The 15537-nt window shown below is 37.5% G+C and overlaps 1 protein-coding gene across 1 annotated transcript in view; it reads left to right on the top strand.

Moving 5' to 3' along the window:
* Positions 1-1512: 1512 nt before the first annotated feature.
* The window catches only part of LOC125226822 (endonuclease/exonuclease/phosphatase family domain-containing protein 1-like), a 68756-nt gene continuing 54731 nt past the window's right edge, over positions 1513-15537 (top strand). The window contains exons 1-3 of the mRNA XM_048130935.1: positions 1513-2075; positions 2203-2887; positions 5610-5759. Coding sequence (XP_047986892.1) covers positions 1799-2075; positions 2203-2887; positions 5610-5759 — 1112 coding nt within the window. The 5' untranslated portion in view covers positions 1513-1798. The remainder of the gene's footprint in view (positions 2076-2202; positions 2888-5609; positions 5760-15537) is intronic.

Raw genomic sequence — 15537 nt, 5'->3', positions numbered from 1 at the left:
ATAAATCATATAGAACACGTTTATAAGGATGTTTTGTTATATAAACTTTTTCTTCTCCATTAATATTTACTGAGATATTAGGGTTCTAAGATTAGTAAATGGCACTAGCACTTTAATAAAATTAACGCGTGTCTCGCAAACGGTCTAGGATACAAAATGACGACTTTTATATAGGTATAGGTTAGGTTCGTTAGGTATCTTCAAACGGCCGAAGGCTCCTATTCTGTGCAGTTTCTGTAATAAGCGGGGCTCCGACGATATCGCTTTCTGTCTCTGGCGCCTTAGTAATGCTACGGGAAAATTTTGCAACTTTGCACCACTCTAACTCCTAAATTAGTAGGTTTTAAAAAAAAACTTTAATTTATAAAAGATGCTTATTTTAATGCATTCTTTCTAATAAGAACAAAACACTATGCTAGAAAGAGTGCAGAGGAAGTTCTGTAGGCACATTTACAAACGACTGTACGGATATTACCCATATATGTATCCATCTCTATTCGTAACAGGAATGGTTGGTCTTCAAACTCTAGAAACCAGACGGAAACTGCTGCATATTATGCATTACCGCCAACTGTTTCACCATAGAGTAGATGACGCATCCGTGCTTGAGAGAATGGGGCTGCAAGTGCCAAGAGCGAATGTGGTGGTTGGCATGCCGGGCGCGGTGCCGGCGCGGCGGCGGCGGCGCCTGTTCGCGGCGGCGGCGGCGCCTGTTCGCGGCGGCCGGCGCACCGCTCGAGCCCGAGCTGCTCTTAACCGCATCATGTTGGAGACAGACGATATTGACATATTTGCTGATAGTGTTGGTGTGTTTTACAGAAAACTCTTAAGGTTCATAGACTCTACACTCCTTAGGTGATTAATGTAATAACCATAGTTTAACTTTTAAGTGTGTTTGCTTTTATTTATGTCAATTTAACATGTACATAATTATATTACCACATAAGTGCTTTGGTGAAATACTGTTAACTTTTGTGTATTTTTAATAAATAAATAAATAAAATAAAATATTTTTATTTTATTTTATTTTATTATTATTATTAAGTGCGTGAAAAAACTTTTGTGTATTTTTAATAAATAAATAAATAAACGTCCCAGAATCGGGCCCCTTTTGCTATACTCTGACCGCCCCTGTCTATACTACTGTAATGTTTGACGTTATCACGTTAAACTACCGTCCGTAAACCGACTTTACAGACAACCAATTTTTTGTTTGGCTAGTTAGTTATAACTATAAATTAGACTTCAAGTAATGTCAAAAGGATACATAACTTTTTACTAGGTTAATCAAAGCTAAAAAACCTGCATAACTGAGAGATAGGTTAGCTGTTTATCTCCTTATTTTGATTAATAAGAAACATCAGTTACTTTTTATAAATTTCTCTATACATGCCTACTAACATTAAACTGTAAAGCGGGTTTTTAAATATATGTATATTGCGATTTTCTACATTTAGAGCTTGCAACTCCAAAAATGGCATGTGTCATTGTAGTCGTAGACAATACGTCAAAACGATAAGACGTTTTCTTGTCTGTGGTTGTTGCTGATTATGGCTGAACGGGGGAAGTTGTGTCAGCAAACTCCACTTTATTTTTAGTTTTGAAAAAATATTTATCTAGCTATTAGTGTAAGTGTGTTTTCACGTGATAAGTGCAACAATAGTTAGTTAATTATAGTGCAAGTGTTCCAATCGTGCTGTGTTATAGTGCATCGCGATCTATTATTAGTTTTTTTAATAGTCTTTTGAATTTAGTGTTATGATCAATATTTGATTTGTAAGCAACCGTGGCGGTCAATATGGGGCAGAGTCCGAGTTCGATGAGGAGCAAGAGCGGTCGGCAGCGCTCATTCAGAGGGTTCGCGCGGCGGCACAAACTGAATAAATCCAGTTTGAGCCATACGTTTAGTTTGCCGCCGTCGGAGGAGTACCCGGAGCTGATGAACGTGAACACGGCCACGGAGGAGCAGCTGATGACGCTGCCCGGCGTGACGCGGCAGCTGGCGCGCGCCATCGTGCTGCACCGACAGATGATCGGCCGCTTCAAGCGCGTCGACGACCTTGCCTTAGTCTCAGGTGCGTGACCAACTCATTATGCTAATTCACTCACTGACTCGGATGTTTCTCACATCATTGAATATTTATGCTAGCTTCAATATACACTGCCATTCTAATTCCATTGTCTGTCTTAACTTTGTTTTAGGTATAGGAGCTGAGAAATTAGAGCTGCTCAGACCGGAGATTTCAATTAGCAACCGCAAGCAAGTCTCAAGAGCGAGCTCCTGCTCTCAATCATTAGACAGTGTCCGGGGTTCTGTAGAAAGCAAGCTTTGTTCTGTTAATTCTTCCAGTGTTTTCCAATTGCAATGTGTGCCCGGTTTGAACCAAGAGATAGCAGCCAATATAGTAGATTACCGGAACAAGAAGGGACCATTCAAGTCGCTAGATGATTTAATAAAAGTCCGAGGCATGGATGTTGTGAGACTTAGCACTGTGAAGCAACACTTAAGTCTAGAGCTAAGGAAATGTGAGAGTCTTCAGTATCTGACCAATGGACATCTAAATGGTTGTGCAGATGATACACTCCCCAAGTCTCTCTTGAATGGTGTGACTAGTACTCCGAAGACGCCTCATAGAAAGAGCTTATCAATGCCAAATAAACTTCCAATGATTTTACCAAATGGCTTTGCAGCGGCACCTGTGAATGATATTCTAGATCTATTGTCAGCGTATTCCCACAGACCAATAGTAGAAGAGGAGTTTAAGTACGAGCGGGACGGGATCAAGTGCTGTAGGTTAGCGTCATGGAACTTACACAAGCTTGATGTAGATAAGATAACTAACCCAGGCGTCAGAGAAGTCATTTGCAGGACAATTTTGGAAAACAAGTGAGTAAACATTTCTTTGACTGCTTTATAACTGAGGTATGCTTGGGTAACAATTTTATGTGACTGGAACCAAGGAATCCCCAAGTTATTTTATATAATCAGGCATAGACAGGTATATATTGCCAGCTGAAAGATTAACAACATTAATGCAATGTTTTCAAAAAATATATTCTTATACTCTGTCAAACAAGTCTGTCAGTAAATAAGAACTAAGAAAACCATAGGTATCCTTTTCTCTAGCACCCTAAAGAAAAGGATTCATATAGTTTTCTTTGTTCTTATTTACTGACAGACTTGTTTGACAGAGTTTATTTTGAATAACAAAATACCCTAGTATTTATCCTACCCCAGCTATTTCACAAAATCTAGCAAGGCTTTCAGGTTAATAAATACCTCCTATTCTGTTTCATATAATATAAAAATGTATTGTACATTTAAATAATGCAGACTGAGACGTGTTATCAAAGATTCTGTTGCTAACCTATCAAATGTTATCTATGTAGCAATATCTGTAGATAAGTGATTATTTCACAATGAGCTCATGTAAATCCGTAATCACTGCACAGAACTGATAATTGTATCAGTAGCTACATTGTAATGAATAGTAAAATCATTATTAATTAGCAAGTCAATCTTTTAATAGAGACAATGATAATTTCATACTTTCATAGATTTGCACAGAAAGCTAAAAAACATATTTTTCTTTGAAAGAGTCAAATCTATGCAAGTATGTGTGAGTTTCAAATCTGGTACTATCTGGCATCTTTTAATACAAACCCATACAAAACCATATAAAGCAGTTAATGATATTCAACTGCAATGAAAGTATTTGAAGTTCAAAAACAACTATTTTTTTATTATATGCACTAAGTAAGGTAAATTAAAGCGGTACATAAGGTCCATGTAGCATTGTGCAACGAGGGAGATAAGGGGCATATTGATAACGAGTGTTATATAATTCGCGACAGCCGCAGGCTTGCTAAAAATATAATCACTTTTATTCTCAATACTTCTTTCCTATGAATCATATCACAACTTTTGCTAAACATCAGGTCACTATCTTAAATTAGCCGATTGTTCTCCTACTTTCTATTGGAAACAAGCCATAAACGAAATGATAGACTGCACATGCCAACATTGCCAACTTTTCACACTTAAAAGCCATATTTGATATGCTTCACTAATGGAAATGATGCTCATGGATATAAACAGTAGTTGGCTCATGCTCAAGTTTACAACATTTAATAGAACAAATTAACCATAATACACTTACTACTTGCTAAGAAAGATTGTCTGTAAACTGAAATAGATACCATACACTAAAGAAAAAGCGATCAAGCCCACTGGTGGCGAAGCCGGGAATCGAACCCGGGTCTCCAGCTAACGCGGCTGACGTGCTAAACTGTTACACCACCTCAACCGCCGAGGTACCCGTCGAAATTTCTCTAGTGTATGTTATCTCTGAAGGCTAGGCGCCTTTGACCAACTTGAGGTCAACTCGAGGTGGCGTAACGGTTTAGTTTAGCACGTCAGCCGCGTTAGCTGGAGACAGTGGAGACCCGGGTTCGATTCCCGGCTTCGCCACCAGTGGGCTTGATCGCTTTTTCTTTAGTGTATGGTATCTATTTCAGTTTATAATTTATATATAATAGTGTTACTACTTAAAAAACAAATCAAAAAAATATTTAATAAAATGATTTGATTTGTTCCATACATCGAAAGATTGTCTGATTTATACATTAATTGAAATAAAATTATTAATTTACAATTAACATGGTAATAACAAAAAATTAAGTCTTTTCTTGATATTATCTATGTACCCGTGTGGTGACGGGTTATGAATTTCACCACCCCCTTTTTTCCCGTGGGTGTCGTAGAAGTCGACTGTGGGATATGGGTTAAATTGTGGCGTAGGCGAGAGGCTGGCAACCTGTCACTGCAATGTCACAATTTGGATTTCTTTCAACCCCTTTTTGCCAAAAGTGGCAATGAAACTTAGTATGTAGTTCATGTGTTCTGCCTACCCCTTTCTGGGATACAGGCGTGATTATATGTATGTATGTATCTATGTACTTAGTTTAAATTTTAAATCATAGTATGAGCAATAAATCTGATACATTAATACAATTTTTTATTACTATCTATCTAGTCAAAGTACCAAACATTAAAAAACATACAACCGAATTGATAACCTCTGTCTCATGGAATGTTGAAGTCACTTAAAAACAATTAGCATTAATGAGTGCACAGACGGCAAAGGCGATCTTTAAAATCTCACAAACTTTTCAGCCTGGCAAAAAATTCACTTGAAGGTGTTGCTATGATTAAAAAAAATAGTTCCATTTTTGCTCTTTTTAACCCCTGACGCAAAAACGACGGGGTGTTATGAGTTTGAAGTGTCTGTCTGTCTGTTTGTCTGTCTCTGTGTGTGTCCGTAGCTCCCGAACGGATGAACCGATTTAGATTTCGGTTTTTTGTTTGAAAGCTGAATTATTCGGGAGTGTTCTTAACCATGTTTCATGAAAATCGGTCCACTATGTCGCGGTTTTTTTCAACATTTTAATTTTGTGGTTAGGTTATTTGCCAAGCTGCGGAAAGTTATGTTTTCCTGTTTTTTTTTTTAGTTTAACTAGTCTGGTTATCAAATCTTTATGCCTTATTCCAACGTGACGTAAAATCAAAGTTCTCGATTCGTTTTAGTAACATATTCGTTTGCCCACAGATTGTCCCTCATCGCAATCCAAGATGTCCTAGACGTAACGGCTCTAAAAATTCTCTGCGACGAGTTAAACTCACCATCGCTCAGGAGAGTTAGGGAATGGAAGAGTAACAGCCATAGATGGGAGTACTGCATAGCTGACCAGTTAGATAGGTAAGCTATATTTTTCTCGAAATCTAGCCAAAGTTTGTCACTTACTATAAACACAAGATCTACTTCTATTCTATTTCATTATGGCAAGTAACAAGGTGAGTTTACTTCGAAACTACACATTAGGCGTAAAATACACACTGGCGGCGGGGACGCCTGCGCCGCGTCGCACGAGTGCACGCGCCTCAAGCGACGCGGCGCCACGCCGCGCCACCGAGCCTCTAGGCGGCGCGTCTTACGTCTTTCCTATTTCCTATACATGTACTGAGGAGACGTTTTTTAAATTACACTCGGGCGGCGCGGCGCTGGTGGCCGTTCCGCGTCTTACGACGTGCGTCGCCTGTGTGTAGATAGTCCCTTACAGTCATTTACATTATACATATCAGTAGGTATTTAGTATCTACCTGCAATAGCAGTTGACAGCTGCCAGATAGTATGAAGTTTCAATACCAATGTGGCGTCTACTGTCACTATCACAAACTCTTGAGTAGTCTTGAGTTCTTGTTACTCTTGTTAGTAATTTTAATTTAGACGAATATCAAATCAATAGACCTTGACCTTGACATTCTAAAAATATCGAGAGGTACCCAAACCGGTTTGTACTTATTAATGTATCTAGGTTTCTGACTAATTTTGTAATCCTTGGATTTTATTTCAATGTAGTTCTAGATCTAGATTTTCGTTTGTTTATTTTTATTTCAACGAACTTTAAAAAAATATAGAGTTATTAATAGTGTTTGTATTGTATGAAACAACACGTGACACACGCAGTTAGGTATTATTAAGTGCAATCATTTTTTCTAGGTATACATGTATAGTTATGTAATTATTTACGTATTTGCATTTTTATTCTAAAAGTTAACACTATAGTGTCTGTACCTAACATGTTATCAGTACTTAAAACAGCACTGAAAATCTAATCAGCTGTTCGGAAATGTTAGCCTTTTCCTTATCTATCTTAGTAAGACCAAAGAGGATTGAGTATTATAGAGAGTTACTGTCAAAGTAAAATGTGTAATCACAGTGCATAGACTGCCATCCCTCGACACAGGCTTAAAACTTTTGAACCTCAGTTTTGACAATTTGGCCCATATTGTAAGCTTGGTATGTGTTACAATGTCAAATATTCATGTTAGCGCCATCTAGCCGAGCGTTCCCCAAAGGTGTAACGCCATCTAGGCCACCGTACTTTTTTCTCTAGGACTTTTAGGTACGTTTTTTCTTAGACTTTATCCGTCTAACTATACGGAGTTACATATGTCTTTGGTAAGACTTACATAACACATAACAAATTGAATTGAAGAGTTTTGAGAAAGTTTCTAAGTATAATAAAACGTTTGTTTACACAATTCAGGTATTCAAAGAATGGAGTAAGTCGAATGATCGGATAACGTGGTTTTGTTTGATTATTTGATTCTTTACGTACATAACTTCTTTTAATAAAAAGGCAAATTGACTGACTAATCGTTTGATTGCAGTCACAGTATCACAGTGGCTCATGGACACCTTAACTCATCTAACCGGATAATTAAAACATCAAACTATATGAAACAAGATATTTACTTCTTACTCGTAAAATTGACCAATTATGAACCCCATTTTCACTTCGAAGAAATCATGTTAAAATAAAATAAAAAGACTGAAAACTTAAGGGACACTTGCACCAACAAAAATGCAGGGTTAACCCGAGGGCTAACCCACCATTTTATATGGAATTTGACTAACGCTAACCCCGAGTTAAGTAATTGGTAGGCTTGTGTCGTTCACGAACTATGAACTGTTAGGAATAAAATCCCATCAATGACCGAAATGAACTGAATTTTTCTGTGCTCTGTGAATCGGTCTTTGCTCATTTAGTTCAGTACAGGATCGGCGAGCGCGAGCGGTTTGGAACGAGAACGAGTGTGTGACTGCGCCGACCGAGAGCGAGAGCTATTTAGCAGAGCAACACAAAAACGTCAAGTTTTCATATTAGGTTTCGTTTACTTACAACCTTTCGGCCCGGAATTGTTATTATCTGTGGACTATTCGTATCATTTTGATAATATTCGGTCCCATTCGTTTTGATCTTTCCGACCGTAGTGGTCGCTGGTCTGGCTGAACTAAATGAGCAAAAGACCTAAAAGAGCGAACTAGTTCGCGGGTGCGATTGAACGAGATCGGAGCGCTCCGATCAACGAACGAAACGGCACAAGCCTAGTAATTGGTGCAAGTGGGCCTTAATCTCATGAACTATCTCAATCAAAAAATCTCTGGAATTTGCACTCGGTGAAAAGGTGCCCATCACGCCTAGCCGCGTTACGACAAGCTAGACATTGCCATCTAACCTTTGCACCAGAGTAGAATATGCTCCCATCAGAGTAACAACCTGGAATAAACGTTAACTTTACATGTACTGTAATGTAATGTATGGTTTAAAGCAATAAATATAAAAAAAAAAATGTACGTGTATTGCTTCTAGCTCCCAAGATGGAGGCATTGACACTCATATGCATAGACAATTACAGAGTGCCCTCTTTATTTATAGACTTAAATGCACGTTGAAGGAAAACTTGACATAAGATGAGGAAATAACAGCTAGCTTGTATATAAATAAATGAGTAGTTTCTCATCCATACTAATATTATAAATGGGAAAGTGTGTGTGTCTGTTTGTTTGTCCGTTTTCACGGCAAAACGGAGCGACGAATTTACCTGATTTTTTAAGTGGAGATTGTTAAAGGGATGGAGAGTGACATAGGCTACTTTTTGTCGCTTTCTCACCCCCACTTCCCTAAAATGGGGGGGGGGGGGGGGGGGTCATTATGGAGCATTCCTCAGTTTTCGAATTTAACGCGAGCGAAACCGCGGGCAAATGCTAGTACCTGAATAAAAGGATGAAGTGATGTAGCTTTTGAAGCAAAAAAGTGAGCTACGCCCGTAAAGCCCCCCATTCACGGTACGATATATCTGTCTGTACGATCCGTCGCAACAGATTAATCGAAACGACCGATCCACAGTGTATGTCCATATCGTTAACGATTTACTTGATCGCATACGATATCGGGCATCGCAACAAAATTCCGTGCAAGCATAAATACCGCAACGGTCGATCGTGTGCGACACGTTTGCGATCGATCGTAAACGATCAATCGCTTCGTGTATGGCTGGTACTTTTGATGCGAGCGATCGCCACGATATCTGTCCAATCGATCGAAAATCGAAACGATGAATCGTATTAACGTGTATGGGCGGCTTCACAAATAAGCATACGACGCACCTGATAATAGGCAGCTACCGTAGCCTATAGACACTTGTAACATGGTGATTCATGCGTGTTTTTGACCCTAACACACTGCAGTTTCGTCGAGCTATTCTCTATGCCTATAATATACAGAGTGGGGCCTGTAACAAAGGCGAAGAATTGAACTCTAGGCCATTCTCCTTATACTGATCAACATTTGTTCGGCGACTTTTAAAAATAACTTGTATTTTGATTTTTATCACCCTTGAAAGTTTTTTCTAAGAGGTAATGTATTGCGAATTCTGTTAAGTCTAAAGTGTGACAGACAACAACGTCAATGACAACAATAATGGCGTACATTGAAGCTAATATTTATTTTGTATGAAAAATTAAAAATTTAAAGACTTCATAATTTTTAAAAGTCACTTAACAAATGTTGATCAGTATAAGGAGAATAGCCTACAGTTCAATTCTTCGCCTTTGTTACAGGCCCCACTCTGTATATATTTGTGATGTTTTCAATTAAATGATACATTGTCGCTTACCTCTCAACAATGAAATGTGCTCGTATCTATATACGAGTTACCCTAGTTACCCGTTAGAGCGTCTTCAAGCTTACTGACAATGTGGCACCTTTTCTCGAAAACAGCACATTTGTTTAGTAAACAATATTGTTCTCGATACTTCGCTTATCTCAATACCTAATCACTGCAGAAGTTCACGCTAGCCGCCTTGCCCTTGCTTGCATGACTTGCATGTACATAGATCGGCTTATGTACGACTTGTTATACATAGGTTTGTAAATTAATTATAGACGAATACAAGTAACGTGTAGATGATAAGATGATACACGTACAACTACAAACGATATATCGTCACTACTTTAAAAAAATCTCGTATCTCACGCTGTTCCTCTAAAGTTAAAACGCAGTAAGTCTATATGCATTCCATACATACTTACTACAATTTTCTTTTCATTGGCAGACGAAGATACAAGTTTTTTTAAAAGTAGTGACGATATGTTGTTCCTGAAGATATGTTTGTAATTTATCTGTGTCAAATTTAATTAATTATTTTGTTTGATTTGTTTCACTAATATCCTTGTCCTTTAGGTATAAAAAAAATTGTTAAGGTTATACCTTTCTCTACTAACAAAATACTGTAATATCACTACCCGTTTGAGTTGAATAAAACCAATTGATTTAGCGAATTCGAAGCGCATTCATTCACTGCCAATAAAACTAATATGTGTATTTATTTTGTATTGAAAATGGGGTGCTTAGCACTGAAAGTGTTAATTATAAAGTTTGAAAGCAATTAATATCCGGACTATAACATTTTCTTTGTTAGGAACTTCGTCGCCTTTAATGCTATTATTGGCCTATTGTTGTCTCCAATCAGGGTCGGGTATTTATATAGAGTTGTATTTATACCCCTAAAGGTGTCGCAAGGGCCTTGCCCTATCACAAAAAAAGGAATTCAGGGCCATTCGATACAATACAGCAATCAGTTGAAAATCGTGTTAGGGTACCTATATTTAAGTAAAACTTTAGAGATTGGACGACACTTTTCTTCTTACGGCAACTATTCACTTAAACGGTGGTTTCGTTTCCACCACGGTCTTGGAAATAGCTAGAATTTAGTCGCTACTTTTCTTGCAGTTATTACAATTCGCCATAACAAATTTTACTGGGCCCGTATTAAATTTATCTCAAAAACGACATGAAAATGTTTACTGCAATATGGATTTGACAGCGCAATTCAGCGACTAAGATGTCAATTTTGGCCGTAGTGAGCGCTGTGATCGTTTTAGCTACCCCCTCCACCCGCTTTGCACCCTGCCAATATTATTTCCAGCGTGGCCTGTATAGTCAGATAGTAATAGGACCAGACGTAGGCTAGGTCAGGGGCTTCCAAACTTTTTTTAGTCATCAAAGATGAAAGGGCCTGGCCGGACTGCCATGGTAAAATCGTCCCTGGCTAAATATGAAATATTGATATGCAGGATTATTCGTATTATTACTACATGTACTACTAATAATCCTGCATATCAATATTTCATATTGAGCCAGGGGCGATTTTACCATGGCAGTCCGGCCAGGCCCTTTAAATCCATGCCTGGGGAGCGCGCTGCACAGTTTAAAAAACGCTGGGCTAGGTTGACTCGGCGATTTTTCCCGTATACCGTAAACGAGATTTTATCGTATACCGTAGCAGCAGCGAACTTTGTATGGCAACATTGGCAACTATCAAAATCGTTGCGGGAACATTTCGTAGTCCGTGTAAACGATTTTGAAAGTTCACATACAAACGCATACATACATACAATCACGCCTGTTTCAGAGGGGTTGGTAGAGATCACGGATTTCCATAAGCTACGATCCTGACAAACCACTTTCGCTTCACACACTTTCATAACAAGCGCAACCACTCAAAATTACCCTTTTTGTTTGCCTTAAAGTATTTATACCAATTTATTATTGGCATAGTCGCCGGCCAAGTTCAAGAGGGTATTTATATAGAGTTGTATTTATACCCCGCGCTTTCGCAAGGGGCCTTGCTGCGGTTTGTGGTGACTGGTGGTAGAGACGTAGAGTTGCGAAAATTCTATTCAAAATAGTATTAGCCTTAAACCTAGCTTTGTTTGCATATAAGTCCACATCCGCGTAAATTATTTGTATACGTATATACCTACATGTTATAGTGCATCTCTAAAAGTTTCAAGGTGCAGCCTGGACGGTACTGGATTAACCTCTTATTTCTAATAAAGTTATCTCAAAAATTCGCTTTCCGCACTTTGATAGAATCCCACCTTATGGCGAAGGCTACGCACAATAAAATAGTGTTATTTTCTGTGTCTGACTGTGGGATATGGGTTAAATTGTGGCGTAGGCGAGAGGCTGGCAACCTGTCACTGCAATGTCACAGTTTCATTTTCTATCAACCCCTTATTTGCCAAGAGTGGCACTGAAACTTGAGTAGTTTCATGTGCTCTGCCTACCCCTTCACGGGATACAGGCGTGATTTTATGTATGTATGTATGTATTTTCTGTGTATGTAGTTATATAAAATTAAATAGTGTACCTACGTCTAGCCTTCGCCATATTGTTCTAGATTAAACGAATTCCAGATATCTTTTGACGCTTAATCGGATCCAACGGGCAAATCAAAAGGTCGCACAGGGCGCGCTTACATTTTAATTGAATCAACACCGATTAGACGATTAGCTAACAATGGTAGATAAACTACAATGTAGTGAATGTTATCGCCGGTATTGTTATCATTGTCAACGGGAACTGTTGATACTAAGCGGAACTATGATATGAAAGTATTTCGAGCTACCGCGGCCCGGACATCGACCACCTGGTAAAAGTGGTAATCTGTGGGCACCTTTAGGTCCGGATCCTTCCGGATGTACCAAACTGTCTATCACTGATAGTGTTCGCAAAATTTTATTATATGTGAATGCTATTAAGTCCGCCATTTGTACATTCTTTATATCTGTGCAATGAAGTTCGAATAAATAAATAATTTTCCTAGTTTTCTGATAAAGTAGTATTGATTAGTCTGTCAAACGTTGGGACCTTAAGGGCGTTCCCTGCGCCAATGACCTTCGCTTTGAATGCATTGATATAATGATAGTTTCTAAAGCCTATCATATTAACAGCATCGTCTTTAAACAAACTAGTATCTCGATTTCATGTATGTATGTAACATCCTTCATTTAAATCAAATTTCGATAGAAGTGTTTTTTTCGGCCATATATAAAAAAAACGTAATAAGTACATAATAAACTTTTTTCAAAATATGGCTTTTACGAATAGAGATAAAAGATTGAAGAATCGATGGCCGTTAGTCTTATAATTCTATCTGTAGCACAAATTCAGGAGTTTCAACTCAAAACTTGCCAAAAATCGATGAAAACCGTGTGGAGCCCCGTATGCGATCTCATAACACCCTGTAACACCATTTTCTTCCTATTCTTAACCGAGTCTTTAGGGTTAAAGCGAGTAGCTATTGATTAACAAATGTATAATTATATACTAAAATATAAATCCCATGTGTTTTAGCTTACTTGTATAAACCGTTGAGCATCCAAATATCTACCGGTAAACAATTTATCTTAGAAAACCATATGCCCGCAAAAATAGCTCTTCCATCACTCATTATTCTATCGATATCGCACACCTGCCTATGCAGAGATAAACAGCATTCTTAATTTCTTATCATACTCGTTATCTTCGAGACATCCTAATTAGTTTTTCATCACACCAGCTGGTATTAAGAGAGCATCCTCCTGATTGATCAAAAATATTTTATCCACTAGAGAGCAAAGTTTTTTCATACAAATTTTAACTTTATGTCCTAAGTTGGCTGGAAGAATTGACCTTAAATGATGATTTAGAATCATATATATTTTTTTAATTATTGTAAATGGGCTTACTCTTGGCCACAGACTAGACAAAGGCAAAGACACGATGATGGCCTACGATGGAGTGAGCTCGTCCAGAATGTTTAATAAATTGCTGGAATTGATTCCGTTTGATGTTTCACAGTTAGTATTTTGATTTTTTCATTCTCCCCGTGTTGGTGTAGTGAAATTCCTTTTTTACCGCTGGTGAATGGATGGATGGAATGGATTTGCATGCAAATTGGTAATTTGATGAACACTGAACTAATTTATTTTACGCTCGGCAGCGGCACTTTGTCAAGCTTGAATTCCGATTATCATCAACAGTTCTCGATCGCTCAATGATTAATTGATAAGATGATAACAATAATTGTTGGATTTAGTGCCTTTTCACATTATCCGATCCGGTATCGGATGGGATATCGGTCCCATACATTACAGGCGTCATTCCATTGAAATCCTTCCGACGTCCGATATCGGATCGGATAATGTGAAAACGGACTTACTGTGCAATGGAGACACTGCAATGAATTTAGAAAAATAATGTCGAATTTGAACATGTTTGTTGTCAGTATTTCGGCAAAAATTTAAATAAATATTTCTTTAAATGATTTGTTGTAATGCTAATAGACATTTGTAAGGCGCACAATATTGAATATGATTAAAATTTAAAACTCATTTTTCGAGTACTTTTAGTAATATTTTTTTAAGTCGCTTGTTCATTGTCATTGCATGTTTGCTTGGTCTTGTAATAATTAGTCATGCGAAGATAACACATGCATTTGCAAAATGTTGCAGTTTCATCATTACTGTAAAATTTCCATGCATAGATATATGAGATTTATGGCTATTTATGACATTTCTCCCTTTATCATTTCATGGTTAGCTAACAGTCGATCTCTACTGCAGCTAAATCGCAACAGGTTCACCCATTGTTCAATAATCAACTAACTATCGATTACTAATTGAATTAATTAATTACCTACCTGTGTAAATTCATTCATTCCGCCCTTCAGTCTCGTCACGGCTCTTGTTTAAACTTTAGGTACGTCAAGTTTACGCTACACTGGGGATACGCCGAACAAAGTCCGTTGTGACGTAAAAAATCTCATTCAGCTTACTATTCGTCTCATCTGTCAACTGTTTTTTTTATCATCAACAACCATAGATATTAACCAAGGATGATTTATATAGGATTGACAAACTTCATAGAATCATACCTCAATTTTTTAGCGCTACGTATTAAATAGGCACTATCATAACTATACGGATGATGCCTACAAATTTCTTTTTTTTTCGTGTATTGACGTGATATCATAATATGAAAATAAAGAAATACGTCATTTCTTTTTATAAAAAAAAATAACACTCAAAAATATATGGGGGAAATATGATTTTTGCCACTTCCAGGCTGCGAAACAGCGCCATCTAGTTTTATCCCTAAAAGACCCATACATTTCGGGGGTAGGTACACTTTTTGCATGGGCTTTGTCAGTCCCGGTATAAGGATATCGTCTTTGATAGTAAGTTTTTTTTAATTCATAATATAAAATAAGAATCCGTAACCACTATAGTAATAGTAATAGTATCTAATAGTGACAAAAGCGTATAACGTAACTTGAATCCATAGAAGGAGTACCTAATATACTTACGTCAATGAATACTCGAAATAGATATTTCCGCCGAACTATACATTTTTAATATTATGTTAACCAATAGTCGTCATCGTTTTCAGTGAGGGCTCTTAAAATAGGTAAATTTCATTAACAAGGATCGTCTATCGTTTTATAATACCTTTCACACTGCAGTATAGTATAGTTACATCTTTGTCACGCAAATCTTTTAGGTAGATTTCTTCTTTATCGTATAGATATTCTAGATATTCACTCAATAGTCATTCAACAGATGGTCATTTCTCTGGCGATAAGACTGATAATCCCACATCTAGATTTTCATTGACACTGACAGCATTGACAGCTCATTCTTCATCTGGCGATTTTAGTAATAAGTCTAAGGAATATTACCATTCCGCCCTATTTATTCCGTTAACTCTGTTATGTTATTCACTGTATACTTTCTTTATAAATACTTTACCTACTGCTACCCAATGTTGACTTGACAAAAAAGTCCAATGTAAACAAATATAGA

The sequence above is a fragment of the Leguminivora glycinivorella genome, chromosome 6 (assembly GCF_023078275.1).
Source record: "Leguminivora glycinivorella isolate SPB_JAAS2020 chromosome 6, LegGlyc_1.1, whole genome shotgun sequence".
NCBI classification, from domain to species: domain Eukaryota; kingdom Metazoa; phylum Arthropoda; class Insecta; order Lepidoptera; family Tortricidae; genus Leguminivora; species Leguminivora glycinivorella.
The sequence above is the reverse complement of the archived record's forward strand: the minus strand, read 5'-3'. Positions and strand labels throughout refer to the sequence as shown.